The sequence below is a fragment of the Copadichromis virginalis genome, linkage group LG10 (assembly GCF_057382275.1).
Source record: "Copadichromis virginalis isolate Kocher_CV1m ecotype Utaka linkage group LG10, C_Virginalis_male_GT1.1, whole genome shotgun sequence".
Lineage (NCBI taxonomy): Eukaryota > Metazoa > Chordata > Actinopteri > Cichliformes > Cichlidae > Copadichromis > Copadichromis virginalis.
The window spans coordinates 21,380,907-21,394,747 of NC_140627.1; the positions used below are offsets into that span (position 1 = coordinate 21,380,907).

At 38.8% G+C, this 13,841-nt stretch overlaps 1 protein-coding gene and 1 long non-coding RNA gene across 2 annotated transcripts; one reads left to right on the forward strand and one right to left on the reverse strand.

The window, feature by feature from the left end:
• Positions 1-7,695: 7,695 nt before the first annotated feature.
• On the forward strand, positions 7,696-8,259 carry LOC146700440 (uncharacterized). The gene is made up of 2 exons (XR_014922565.1): positions 7,696-7,965; positions 8,194-8,259. It is a non-coding gene; the product is annotated as an uncharacterized LOC146700440 (long non-coding RNA).
• A 169-nt stretch (positions 8,260-8,428) lies between these two features.
• LOC146700441 (cytokine receptor common subunit gamma-like) lies at positions 8,429-13,000 on the reverse strand. Its single transcript, XM_085470655.1, has 8 exons — positions 12,822-13,000; positions 12,372-12,462; positions 11,913-12,079; positions 11,547-11,689; positions 11,282-11,447; positions 10,895-10,988; positions 9,884-9,944; positions 8,429-9,374 (listed from the first exon to the last, which is right to left on the reverse strand). Exons 1-8 carry the CDS (start codon positions 12,886-12,888, stop codon positions 9,117-9,119), a joined length of 1,047 nt encoding a protein of 348 aa, XP_085326781.1. The 5' UTR covers positions 12,889-13,000; the 3' UTR covers positions 8,429-9,116.
• Positions 13,001-13,841: the final 841 nt, after the last annotated feature.

Consider the following 13,841-nt stretch of genomic DNA (forward strand, 5'->3'; position numbering starts at 1 on the left):
TAGAAACAGGATGTAAGCCCGCATCGACACTGAAATATCACCGTGTCTTGTGGGGGTTTTTTTTCTTCTCTTCCTGTCAATGTATTGGTGCCTGTAGCACGGCTATGTCACTATATGGCAGATACACAGTCTTCATACTTTCATAGTTCATAAAGTTAATAGTTAATAAACTCTAGTTAAGAGGTTAAATCAAGTTTTTGGATGTCATGATTACTTAATGTATATAAGCTGTCTTAATCATTTTAGCAGGAGAAAGACAAAGTAGAGAGAAGGTAAAATCTCTGTTAATATTTTTGTTTTTTTAAGGGTGTTTTTTATATCACAGGTATTATCTGTTGGATGTAAATGCAATAGCTTCAACTCAAAGACATCTGATATTTTTTACCACAATGAGACAAAAGTGAAAACAAACTCATTCTGGTCATTTAACACAGGTGTGACACTAAACTGTTGCAGTTTACTTTTATGTTCCTTCTTATTTGGACAAATCTGTCAATTACAAAAGAATATTAAAGAATCCCGACCCTTTTAACAGGTCAAATTAGCTGAATTACTACTCATCCGTAGCACGAGATGTCATAACATTCGATCAGTGTCACTTTCAGAGTTTTGTGGGTTTCCTGTCAGAGGAAACTGCTTTCAAAAATATAGACTGAAACTATGTACACTAGACTTGAAGTTGGACTTTTAATGTCCTGTAAAATAAGTACAACACACAGAGAAGGTTTTATGCAATCTTTATTGAATCGTTCAAGAAATAGTTCTGTTTTTAGTCAGCCAGTCTTACATTTTCTCTGCACTTCTACTATCATTTGCTGCCAAAGTGAGCTTAAGGTGGATCTTGTTGGTTTAGCTAAGATTTTCTTTACAGTCTACGAGTCCTGTATGTATTCTTTTCTGATGAAAGAGAAATGATGGACAAATCAGAATCACATTGTGAAATGTAGTGTCCATGTTCATGCACAGCATAAACATAAGCAATTTTATAATTTTAACCTGTTTAACCAAATGAGTTAATTTCTTACATTCATTTCATCAAACAGCAGCCGTCAACTCCCACATCTCAGATAAATATTTAAACTAACATTTGCTGTTTGAAGCCACAGACAACAGTTAGCTCAGCTTAGTTCATTTACAGCAAACTGGATCGGGGGCTTTCTGTGTAAATTGCTGTGGTTTTTTTTTACTGCCGTATTCTGTTTTTTGGAGAGGAAACGCAGCGTTTTTAAGAACTGTGCTATCTCTGTTCTAACCACAGTTATAATGAAGTACAAATGTTCAGATAAAATACTTACTTTAAACTCAACACACTCACACATAGCACCTTTCACTTGGTCGACGTCTGCGGGTTCACAAGTAGAGACCTTACAGTTCATTTTGACATTTTTTTGACAGCTGCAGCAGTGTGGCATTTACTGATTTGACTTTGTGTGTCTATGTCTGTGTGTCATAATGACACTATGTGGTTCTGTCTACACCTACTTTGACTGGAACTTATAACAAAGAGGAGTTTCAAGTTCTCTGGTCTGTGTTTATTTGTTGTCTATCAAAACAGTGACGTCACCAGTGTACTAGTGACAATGAGTCCACATTTCCTTATCTGACAGAAATATATGAACTTTCCTGTTATTTCTGACCGTATGTTAAATAAATGTCTGCCAGATAAATACAAAAATAAAAGCTCAATTGACAAAACTAGTTTAGAAAATGATTTTAGACCCTTGTGATTCTTATATTTTGGCACCTGTGTGCAGACAAAATGTACGTGTCCAAACCAGCCTCCCCTCTCTGATAGTCTCCAAATATTTACTGTGCAATAATCAATAATTGCACAGTGTCAAAGTATATCATGCATTGCAAACTGCACATACACAGCTTCACAGAATACAGGTAATGCCTCGTCATACAGTGCGTGTAGATATGTTTGATGACCAAAAAACAAAAAAAACAAATTAGGATCAATATATAGGACTATAAAAATACACACACACACACACACACACACATAGCTCAAACAAATAAGCCGAACCCAAAAATAAGACACCCCAGATCTGAATTAATGAAATATTCGTATACTTTGTTCTTGACATAGCTGAATTTTTTGACAACAACATCATACAAAAATTATCAATGGAAATCAAATGTAGCTACCCATGGAGGTCTGGATTTAGATTCATACAAAATTAAAGTGGAAAAACAGACTACAGGCTGATCCAGCTTTGATGTAATGTCCTTAAAACACGTCAAAATGAGGCTCAGTAGTGTGTGTGGCCTCCATGTGCCTTTATGACCTCCCTACAACGCCTGGGCATGCTCCTGATGAGGTGGTGGATGGTCTCCCAAGGGATCTCCTTCCAGACCTGGACTAAAGCATCCGCCAACTCCTGGACAGTTTGTGGTGCAACGTGGCGTTTGTGGATGGAGCGAGACATGATGTTCCAGATGTGTTCAATTGGACTCAGGTCTGGGCCGGCCAGTTCATAGCCTCAGTGCCTTTGTCTTGCAGGAACTGCTGACACACTCCAGCCACATGAGGTCTAGCATTGTCTTGCATTAGGAGGAACCCAGGGCCAACTGCACCAGCGTATGGTCTCACAAGGGGTCTGAGGATCTCATCTTGGTATCTGGCGAGCACATGGAGGGCTGTGTGCCCCCCTCCCCAAACAAATGCCACCCCACACCCTTACTGACCCACTGCCAAACCGGTAATGCTGGAGGATGTTGCAGACAGCAAAACGTTCTCTATGGTTTCTCCAGACTCTGTCACATGTGCTCAGTGTGAACCTGCTTTCATCTGTGAAGAGCACAGGGCGCCAGTGGCAAAGTTGGCAATCTTAGTGTTTTCTGGCAAATGCCAAACGTCTTGCACAGTGTGGGGCTGTAAGCACAACCCCCACCTGTGGACGTCGGGCCCTTATGCCACTCTCATGGAGTCTGTTTCTGACTGTTTGAGCAGAGACATGCACATTTGTGGTCTGCTGGAGGTCACTTTGCAGGGCTCTGGCAGTGATTTCACAAAAGTGTGATTGAGTTGGAGTTTCATTGTGTTGTTTATCTGTTCCCTTTATTTATTTATTTATTTATTGAGCTGTGTATATAAAAACAGCCACATGGGTCAATACATAAGTGGGGCACAGAAAGGAATAGCCAGAGGAGCAAAACACCAGCTACTGGTAGACAGAGCAGTCACCTGAGACTGCAAGACTAAGATGACCAACCTGTGCACTGCTTGGATTGACTGCAAGAAGGCCTATGACTCGATGCCTCACACCTGGATCCTGCAATGCCTACAACTATACAAGATAAACAGGACCCATAAGAGAGTTTATCAGGAACTAAATGGGGATGTGGCGTAGAACACTAGAGATCAAATGGTAAATGGCCTGTATTTGTATAGCGCTTTACTAGTCCCTAAGGACCCCAAAGCGCTTTACACATTCAGTCATCCACCCATTCACACACACATTCACTCACTGGTGATGGCAAGCTACATTGTAGCCACAGCCACCCTGGGACGCACTGACAACTACAAGCCCGTAGGCACAAGTCACCGTCAAGTGCGGGACCTACCAAGGAGATGTGCTGTCCCCACTGCTGTTCTGCATAGTCCTGAACCCCCTCAGTGAGATCGTTGACAGACTGGCTACAGATACCCACCAGAGAATGGAGCAATTGTCAATCACCTCCTCTACATGGATGACATCAAGCTGTATGCCAGGAGTCAACGAGACATTGATTCACTGATCCACACCACAGAATATACAGCAACAACATTGGAATGTCATTCGGATTGGAGAAGTGTAGTCGAATGGTAACGAAGAGATGGAAGGTCATCAGAACTGAGGGGATCGAACTACCAGAAGGCAACATTGCAGACATCGAAGACAGCTACAAGTACCTGGGGATCCCACAGGCAAACGGGAATTATGAAGAGGCAGCTAGCAAAGCTGCAATCACTAAGTTCCTGCAGAGGGTCAGGCAAATCCTGAGGAGTCAGTTGAACGGTAAGAACAAGATCCGAGCTATCAACACCTGTCCATGATCAGGTACCCTGCTGAGATAATAAGCTGGCCAAAGGAGGAGCTCGAAGCCACTGACATCAAAACCAGAAAGCTCTTTGAGGGTTTCATCCCAAGTCCAGCACCAGCAGGCTGTATGCTAAGTGGAAGGAAGGAGGGTGAGGACTGGTAAGTGTCAGCATCACAATCCAGGATGAGCCAACAAACATCCACGAATACATCAGGTGATGCGGAGCGTCAATGTAACAGTGGCCCCAGTGGTAACTGGAGTGCTAGGTGAGTGGCTCCAGCAGATCCCAGAAACAACACTGGAGATCTCTGTCCCGAAGACCTCAGTCCTAGGAACAGCTAAGACACTGCGCAGGACCCTCAAGCTCCCAGGCATCTGAAACAGGACCTGTGCTTGAAGGATAAAGACCGCTGCTGGGGGTGAGAGTGGATTTTTTTTTTTTTTTTAGAAAATATGTCACTGTAATGTAGACCGGGGATTCCATCACCATTCCCTGTATTTTTATTAGTTTATGAGGGACTAGTATTTCAAAAGCTAGATAAAAAAGGAACACACTGATGGTTTCACGATTCGTTATTAGGTTAATGGAGTTTGACATTTGACTAGTATTTAAATGACAGTGTGTGAAAGTTGAAGAAGGATGGGGGTGGGGGGATTAAAGTGTTTGTAAGACTCTGGAAATATGTAAATTTGTCTTCTTTGTGTTATATTTTGGTTTGGTGTTTATTTATGTGGATGTTTGTTTTTTCCATTTGTTTTGTTACCCTCACACTTGGGTTATTCCAGATGCTCGCCTGAAGCAGGTAGAGTGTAAAAGGAAGCCAGTTGCTTTTAGAGTAGTTAGTTGGTGTGTGTTAGTGTCTTGCATCTAATAATAAACTCTACCATTTGATGGATACATTTTATTCCAGCCTCATGTCATTATTTTGAACCCATAAATGACCGGTGGCCAATGCACGCAGATTTTGGGGACATTTCTGCTCCAAATTCACCGTACAGCTGCTCACTTTTGTTTTAGCATCAAGAGTCCGCACCATCTTGGAGATGTCCGCTGATTACTCAGCATTTCTTCACACCTAGCTATTATGATCTCGTCCCATTACAGAAGGAGGCATACTGTTCCAGATCATTTTCCCATAACTGATAACTAGAAACGAATACATAGGTGTAAATAGAGCTACAGAATAAATTAACTGGTAACCCGTATAAAACATATCCTCCGCTATCTGGAAATGTGGGACTACGGAACCAGTATTAAAATTTGACATTGAAAAGTCGTCCAGAAAGACCACATTTGGACTATGTACGTCAACACTAGACAATCAGTAGACCTTAAAGAAAAAGGACATCACCTTATGTTACATTAAAAAAAAACAACACCATAATAGCTTACCAGGGCTTTTTTTTTTCAGCAAACACAGGTCCGATAAGACAGAGAAGTAGAAGCAGTCTGGCTGGCATCATGGCGCACTAAAACAGGATTTTAACAGTAGAGGTTCAAGTTTACCTTTAACTGTTGCTGTTTGGTATGGAGGACCAGAAGAGCCACACGCATCAAAATAAAGAATTTTGTCCTTCAATAATGAATTGTGCCATAAAATATTCATTAGTAAATAAATTTTTTATTTATTTAATTGAAATATTACTAAAGTAATTTATTATTAAATAAACGAATTTAAAATAAAAAAAATATTTGTAAATCACTTTTTCACAGTTAATACTTCAAATTGATTTCGCAAAAAAGAATTTAACCCTTAATAAAAATGTCATTTAAAAATCATTTTCGAATTCCAAATAAAACAATAGATTTTTAAAACCTTTTTTAAAATGCAACTTTAAAAAGAGAAATAAGTCGATGTATTCCCAAAAAGTTGATTCTCTTCATCTGGATGTAGCATTAGTGGGAGAAACGTTTCTTCCCTCATCCAAGTGACTCAGCTTCACTCATCTCAGCTGATTCCCCAATCTTATAAATTGAACATTTGCACAATGACTGAAACTAGCACCACCGGGCTGTGTGTTGAGTTTCTTGACCATTCATCAACAACCACTGATCAAAGACTGTTGATCAATAGCCAGGAGTGCCATTCACAGAGAGTTGGGGAATGGCTGCAATCACAGCATTGTAAGATGGAGAAAGATGTACCCTTAGACCCCACCCTTGATTCAGAGATGGTCTTTTCCTTTTCACATGAGCCCCAACTCCCTGTGTTTTAATTATTTTAACAGAAGAAAAACAAAGTAGAGAGAACGTAACATCTGTGTTAACGTTTTTAATATTTTTAAGGGTTTTTTGTAAGGGTGTCTTTTATATTACGGGTATATCTGTTGGATCCAAATGCAATGCTTCAAGTCAAAGACATCTGATGTTTTTTATCACAATGACACAAAGGTGAAAACAAACTCTCATTTAGCACAGGTGTGACACTAAAAGGTTGCAGTTTACTTTGATGTTACTTCTTATTCTTCTTATTAAACTTCTTCTTATTTGGACAAGTCTGTCAATTATTTATGCAAAAGAATATTAAAGAATCCCGACCCTTTTAACAGGTCAAATTACTACTCATCCGTAGCACGAGATGTCATAACATCTCGTGCTATAGAGTTTTGTGGGTTTCCTGTCAGAGGAAACTGCTTTCAAAAATATAGACTGAAATGATGTACACTGACATTTGAAGTTGGACTTTTAATGTCCTGTAAAATAAGCATAGTACAACACACAGACAAGGTTTTATGCAATCTTTATTGAATAATTCGCTGGGCACGGAGTGCGAATCCACTTTACTCCATCTCCATCACAGACAATTAGACGTGGAAGTAGTGATGTTTTAGTTTAGTGAAAATGTAAAAAATGGGTTCTGTTACATTACCATTCAATTTGAGGGTTACAACAGATAATATAATATATTTATTGTTCTCACGTGGTATTGGACGGGATTATTTTAACAAAGGACATTTTGCCTGATAATTATTTTTATCCTCCTGTAACTTTACTGTGTAAAGAGCGAAAACCTCCAAAGTTGCAGGAGTAGTTAGTCGCTATAAGGTTGGTTTGGAAGCATATTTGGCGATGCTTCAACCTCTGCTTTGCGTTTGTGTGGGAGCCCTTTTAAAAAACCTTTTTTTTCCTAATTCATACTGCTGTCCTCCTAGGGGGCACGCCCCCCGCTTTGGGAACCACTGCTTTAAACTCACACATAGCACCTTTCACTTGGTCAGTGTCTGCGAGTTCACAAGTGGACCCACGTCAGAGGCTTTACCATCGATTTTGACATTTGTTTGTCAGCTGCAGCAGTGTGGCACTTACTGATTTCACTTTGTGAGTCTATGTTTGTGTTTCAAAATTATAATATGTGGTTCTGTTTAGACCTACTTTGACTGGAACCTAACACAAAGAGGACTTTGAAGTGCTCTGGTCTGTGTTTATATGTCTGTCTATCAAAACAGTGACGTCACCAGCGTACTTTCAGCACGGTACAATGAGTCCACATTTCCTTATCTGACAGAAATCTATGAACTTTCTGTTATTTCTGAACTTTTGTTAAGTAAATGGCTGCCAGATAAATACAAAAATGACAAAATTAGTTTGCAAAGGGATTTTAGACACTTGTGATTCTTCTTTGGGGACAGACAAAATGTACATGTTCAAAACAGCCTCCCCTCTCTGACTTTGTCTCCAAATATTAACTCTGCAACGATCAGTAATCGCACAGTGTAAATGACCTTTAAATTTGGTAAATATTTTTACGTTTGTTTGAAAGGCACTTCGGTTTTATTTTGAAACCCATGCTTTTATTTTGAAACAGGAAACTGGCACAAAACCGTTAAAGGGCTGTTAGTAACGTTTCTTTTAGGATATGGTAAAATAGTGTGCCTTAAAGTGAAAAATATGTACGTTTACTTTGCCAATTAGTACCTGGCTGACAGTGGCACAAGGTTTGTTAATGTTTCCTTTAACGGAATAAGTTACATGCAATCAAAATGTCGTTTAATAGAGTTTATGTTGTTAACCTTGACCTTGACCTTTATGTGTAGTTGTAAGTTAGTGAGGTGATATAATGAATTGAGTGATGTAAATTTGATGTATATGCTATATGTGAGCAGGAGAAATTTGTTTCCTTTGATCTTATGGTATTAATATTGCTGGTTTTGTTTTGCTCCTAGCTCTTACGGTGTCTTCACTGAATGTTTCAATAAAAACATTTCCAATAAAACCTCTGTGAAGCATCAGTATAAGAGACCATCATTCAGCCAGGGATGCTACACACAGTGTCAAAGTGTATCATGCAATGCAAGCTTCAAGTACACAGCTTCACAGAATACAGGTAATGCCTTATTATAAAGTGTGTGTAGACATGTGTGATGTTTTATTTAAAAAACAAAAAAACAAAAACAAAACTAGCCAAAATCATGGGATTTATTTTCCAACCTAACACATTAAAAGTCAATAAATACAATGCAATAATATACAACAACTTAAATAAGTGCTTGCGAATGAGCTAAAAGGTTTTCCAAGACCTTATGTAAAAAAATAAAAATAATGGGAATGATTAACAGTAGAATGTGCTGCAGTTAAAATCACTGATATACACCAAACGGAAGCATTTTTCACAATTTGTGTTCTTCTGGGGGAGTAGTGCAAACATCAGTTTGATTTTTGATATGCTGAGGAAATTCAAAAACTTACATCATGGAAGCAGAGAGCTGATCGCTGCACCCTGATTAATACTCAAGAATGCATATCATCTAAAGTATGTTTTCAAGAGTGTCAGCACTTTATACCACCTGTCTTAACAAAAAGGAAAAGCCTTTTATTAAGATGGAGTACTATGTATCTGTGAGGTTAAAGATTTCAAAGAGATGTTAAGGTCAAGTTTATTAAACTAAAATCTGTAGTCTGAGGTTTTATTTAAAAGGCTAAGCTCGGGTGTAACTGATTAAATACCTCCAGCAAATATTGGGTTTCTTCACACTGGGAATTGTTGTAAACCCTTCTAATAATCACTGTCACCAAGCAGGAGATGTATCAGTGTAACAAAGTCCCGATAGTTTGGCTCAGGCAAACCTAACCCTGGTTCACGACCTGCTTAGTCAGAAACCTGCAGCACCTCCTCAGATGGAACTTGGGAGCTGGAAGAGGACAAGGGGACATACAGATCTTCTGCATCGTTCACATCGATGGACACAGAGCAGTGGGTTTGGTTGGTGCTGACAGACGAGGTGGAGTCGTCAGAGTTCATGCTGTCAGACTGGGAGACGTAGTTGTACTCACGCACAGGGCAGACCTGCTCATTGTAGCTTGCTTTAAAATTTTCTTTCAGACCTTTGGAGAGCTGAAACCAGTCCTTAAAGAAGTGGGGAAAAAATCTTTACATTAATTTGACAAATAAATGCAACAAACTGGATTTTTGAGTTACAATTGTTTAATGGGTAACTCCTTCCCCAGAGCTCTACGCTGAAAAATCATTTGAACACAAGAGTATTTATATTTTTAGCCATTAAGTGGTGCTGTTCTCAGTCTACTGGTTCACCTCTTGATCTGGACAATTTCATGACTATTAAACTGTCTGCCAGGACTTCTACAGACATTTAAGGTTCCCAGAAGATGTGAACTAATGCTTTGGTGCTCTTTTCTACTAATACTGAATGGACTATCATGAATCATGGCGTTATCATTAACATCAAAGCACTGTGATACCCAATACGGTCTCATACAGCCACTAACATGCATATTTATTACTCTTCATTTTATTCTTTTAGTATCTTAATTAGTTTTCTAGCTTTAGAAATCTAGTAAGAAATCTTGTGTGACTGGGAATTGGAAGGATAAGACTGACCTCTGGATGTTACTAACCTCAATGTCATGAAGAATCGGGGATGGTTTGGGAACTGCAGGGATCAGGATGATTTTGAGCCTGTATGGGAGGTAGGGACACTGTTACTCTCGGTTTTTCATAACAAGAATATTTGCATTCACTTTGTTCACGCTAACACCTCAGCACTGTAACTGAGTGGGGCTGAGCTTTCCGGATCAGGAATCCGAATGCATGATGCAGGACATCCAGTAAAAGTCAAATTTGCATTCACAGTTCGTACATGGCTTGGTAGCACACAGAACAAAAAACTCAGGCAAAGAGCAAAGAAAACAGATGACAAGAACTTAAAAGATCAATCAACAAAGAGCAAGCTGGGGCAAAATGCAAGAAGAGGGAAAAGAATGCATTTGGGAAAGCTCGAAACACCAGTGTTTGGAAACCCTGACTACAGTAACAACCTGGAAACAATAAGCAGACTGGATACTTTAGCTGAGGTAAAACAGGAAAAAAACAGGAAGTTAAAACAACCAAGACACAAATAATAGGTGATGTCTGGGATGGATAAGGGGGAAGTGTTGCTGTGACTAAGCTTATGTCAGCCAGCATCATCTGGGGTTTTTAAGCCTCGGGCAGAAAAGCCTGTCTGCATGTCTTACAGGTGATAAACCACATTCCTCTCTAAGACGTGTGCCAGTGGTCCAGTGGTCCACTCACCAGAGGCCCACCAGCACTGTTTGTGTTGAACCCTTTTGGGACCTAACTGAAGGTAGAGGCTTACAAGTAGCCATGGCATGGCGACCCTAACCCTAGTTTTGGTGATTACTCAGTATCCTAAGTAAATTCCACAGAATTTGAGGATAAAAAAAATCTTGCGCAAACACTTTTTAAGGTCATGAACACAGTGGGCATTTGGGTTGCTGTCATATGCTGGTTCCAATTCTAATCTACGATCACAAAATCGCATGGCACACCTAAACTGACTTCGTGGCACATCAGTTGGATCTGTGATCTGATCACAGATCAATCATCTGATTTATGGAAGAACCCACCTTTCACGTTGCAGTAACATCACCACCAGCAGGATGAGGGTGATGGCACCCACCACATAGAGCAATGTCATCCACAGAGGCACTGAGTCAGAGTCTGTGAGGAAGAAAAAAGAAGAATATTATTTGTATAAATCTTTTAGCTCTAAATATTGGGGCACGCATTGTTAGGAAGCATAATTCTGAATTTTAACCAAGCATGTTGGGGTCAAACAGTAACTGAAATAAATCTAAAGTTCTATACGAACATAATTTTTTATTTCTGAAAACTACAGAAAATAAGTCAGCTATACATAAGAAAAAAACATCTGCCGTGTTTAAGCAGTCATTCAATTACATTTTTGGGGAAAAAAACGACATCTTTTCTTCATAACATGTAGAATTTTTAACCTATGCTGCTGTTGGATCCCCAGAACACAGGTTCACTCCAATCACTCCAGAAGTCAGACGATCCACAGCCTTCATCTATTCTGTTCCGCACTTGCAGCTCATATCGGGAACTTCCCGAGGGCGAGTTGATGCAGTACTTCTGTATCTCGGGGCTAACTTTAGAGGACTAGAAAATCAGATGGATTTTAGAAAACACAAGAAGAGAGAACAAGAAGGGGCAAACAAAGCAATAAATTAAAAAGGATGAGAGAAACTCTTTTCCTACCCCCCAGTTATTGTTGTTTGTCCTGAAGCGGACCTCACTCTCCACACAATGTAGACGAGCAGGAGAAGTGTGGTTCCAGTAAAACCACAAGTTAAAGTCTGATCCATTGAGAACAGTCAGGTTGGTTGGTGGATTTAACTTGACTGAAAAGATACAGACGTGTAATAACATGAACAAACATGCCAGTATACATTATACTTTAAGGCCTCTTTCATGTCAGAATACCCACAATTTTCTTGGAAATTTTTTTTAGATTTAAGCAAAAGTGTAAATAAAAAAAATCCCAATAAGTACACTAATTTTTCCATCATTATTTTATTTGTTATTTTAAATACAGTTATGTTCCAGGCCAGGGTAAATACATACCTCGGTTTTTAAGTCCATGTGTCTCCTTAAATCTATCCTTGCCATGTACCAGCCTGGTGTTAAAAGTCATGAATCTGTCGTGAGACTCACATGGCTGGATGCATCCAATGTTCATGTTGTTCTCTGTCAAATACTGTGGGCAGCTTTTTTCTTTCTTATTGAAGAAACTGTGTAGAAATAATAATAAAAAACAATCACGCAAAGTACTGAGCCATATCTACTTTAGTATTCATCATGACCAAATATGTTCATATATGTTCATCATTTATTCAAAAATGTGTTGTTGTTGTTTTATTTGTTAGGGCCTAGCAATTAAATATGTTTAACTGTTAAGTTTATCAGAAAAATAGAAGAATTTTCATTACATCTTCCACTGAAGCACAACCAGCCTGATTCTAATCTGATGAATTCAGAAGACGTCACTGAGATGTCCCACTGCTGTTATCAGCGGTTACCCACCTACTATAGAAGGTGTAGTTGACCTTTGGTGTCCCCTTCTTATTCCAGGTACAGGAAACATTTTTCAAATTGATAATCAAGCAATCCACATCTGTTAAAAATATGACCAATTTGAGAAAATGATTTTCAGAAACTGATAATGGTTAGACATATAAATTCTACATAACAGTAGAGTCAAACACCCATGACCTTAAACTGATTTTAATTAATTTAGATAGCAATTATTTTTATATCAAGGTACAACAACTCAGGTCCTTTCTTCATAACTGATTCGCTGTTTTAAGGAAGCTGATCAAATACATATTGAATGCTAGCCGCGCAGGAGATAATATATGTAGATCTGCCAAAAACAGACTCACTGACTATTCAGACACTTGTACTCAACCTAAAAAAAATGTCATCAGTAGACTATAATTTGTAATAACTTCGATCTTGTGTAATTGATCTTACCAGGGGCTTCTATGGCAAACACAGGTCCGATCAGACAGAGAAGTAGAAGCAGTCTCGTCGGCATCATGGCGCACTAGAACAGGATGTTAAGAGTACTTTTGCAACGTTACAACTCCGACTGTTGCTGTTTGTCTGACGTAACTGAGCCGACTTTTGCGGTGTTGTTTCTCATCAGTTCCTGTAGTTAGACCAAACACTGCGATGATTTATCACTTCCTTGTAACATAATTAAAGTTGACCTCAGACAAACAAGAACAACAATATTCAGTCAGTTATCAATATTCATAAACTAAAATATATTGTAGGCCTGTTGTATGTAACCTACACTTACAAAAAATAAATGAATAAATAAAATAGTAACCTATAATACAATAATGAAATATGAATCAAGTTTTGGCTATTGTTTGTAATAGCCATCTATTATCTATCTTAGACTTTTAACAGAAATAAAGACCAAGTAGCGACAAGACTTGTGTCTTACAGGTGTTGTCTGAAAAATGTCCAAACAAAGGCAAAAAAAGTTACAGAACAAAGTTATCTAGTACGTGTCTCAAACTACATGAAAAACACATTTCTGACCGACTCTGTGGTGACATGGTGAAGTGATATAAATACAGCAGGGCTATATTTACTCATATTCAGAGCGAGGGTGTCAGCATTCAATAGTAAGAGAATTAATCTGAAAACTCTGACTTGGATCTACGGGCTATTTAAGCAGTGCTAATCTGCTTTGCAGCACCTGTTAGGCTTTGCTGCTAACGTGGCGCCATGTGTGAGTGTGGAAGTGCTGTGAGAGAGAATGAGTAAGCCTTTAACTTACTTCTTTTAAATAATTTAAATAATTTAATCATCTCAGCCTCTTGAAAAAATAGCCTTTGAAAAAAGTAATAAAAAGAGAGCAACGGTTACTTTTTTAAGTGCGGAACTTGAAAGAATTTGCTAAAATATTAACAGGCCACACACGTTTGTGTTAATATTCACCCCTCCTCCTTTAAGTAGGTATAAATTATTGTGACTTTA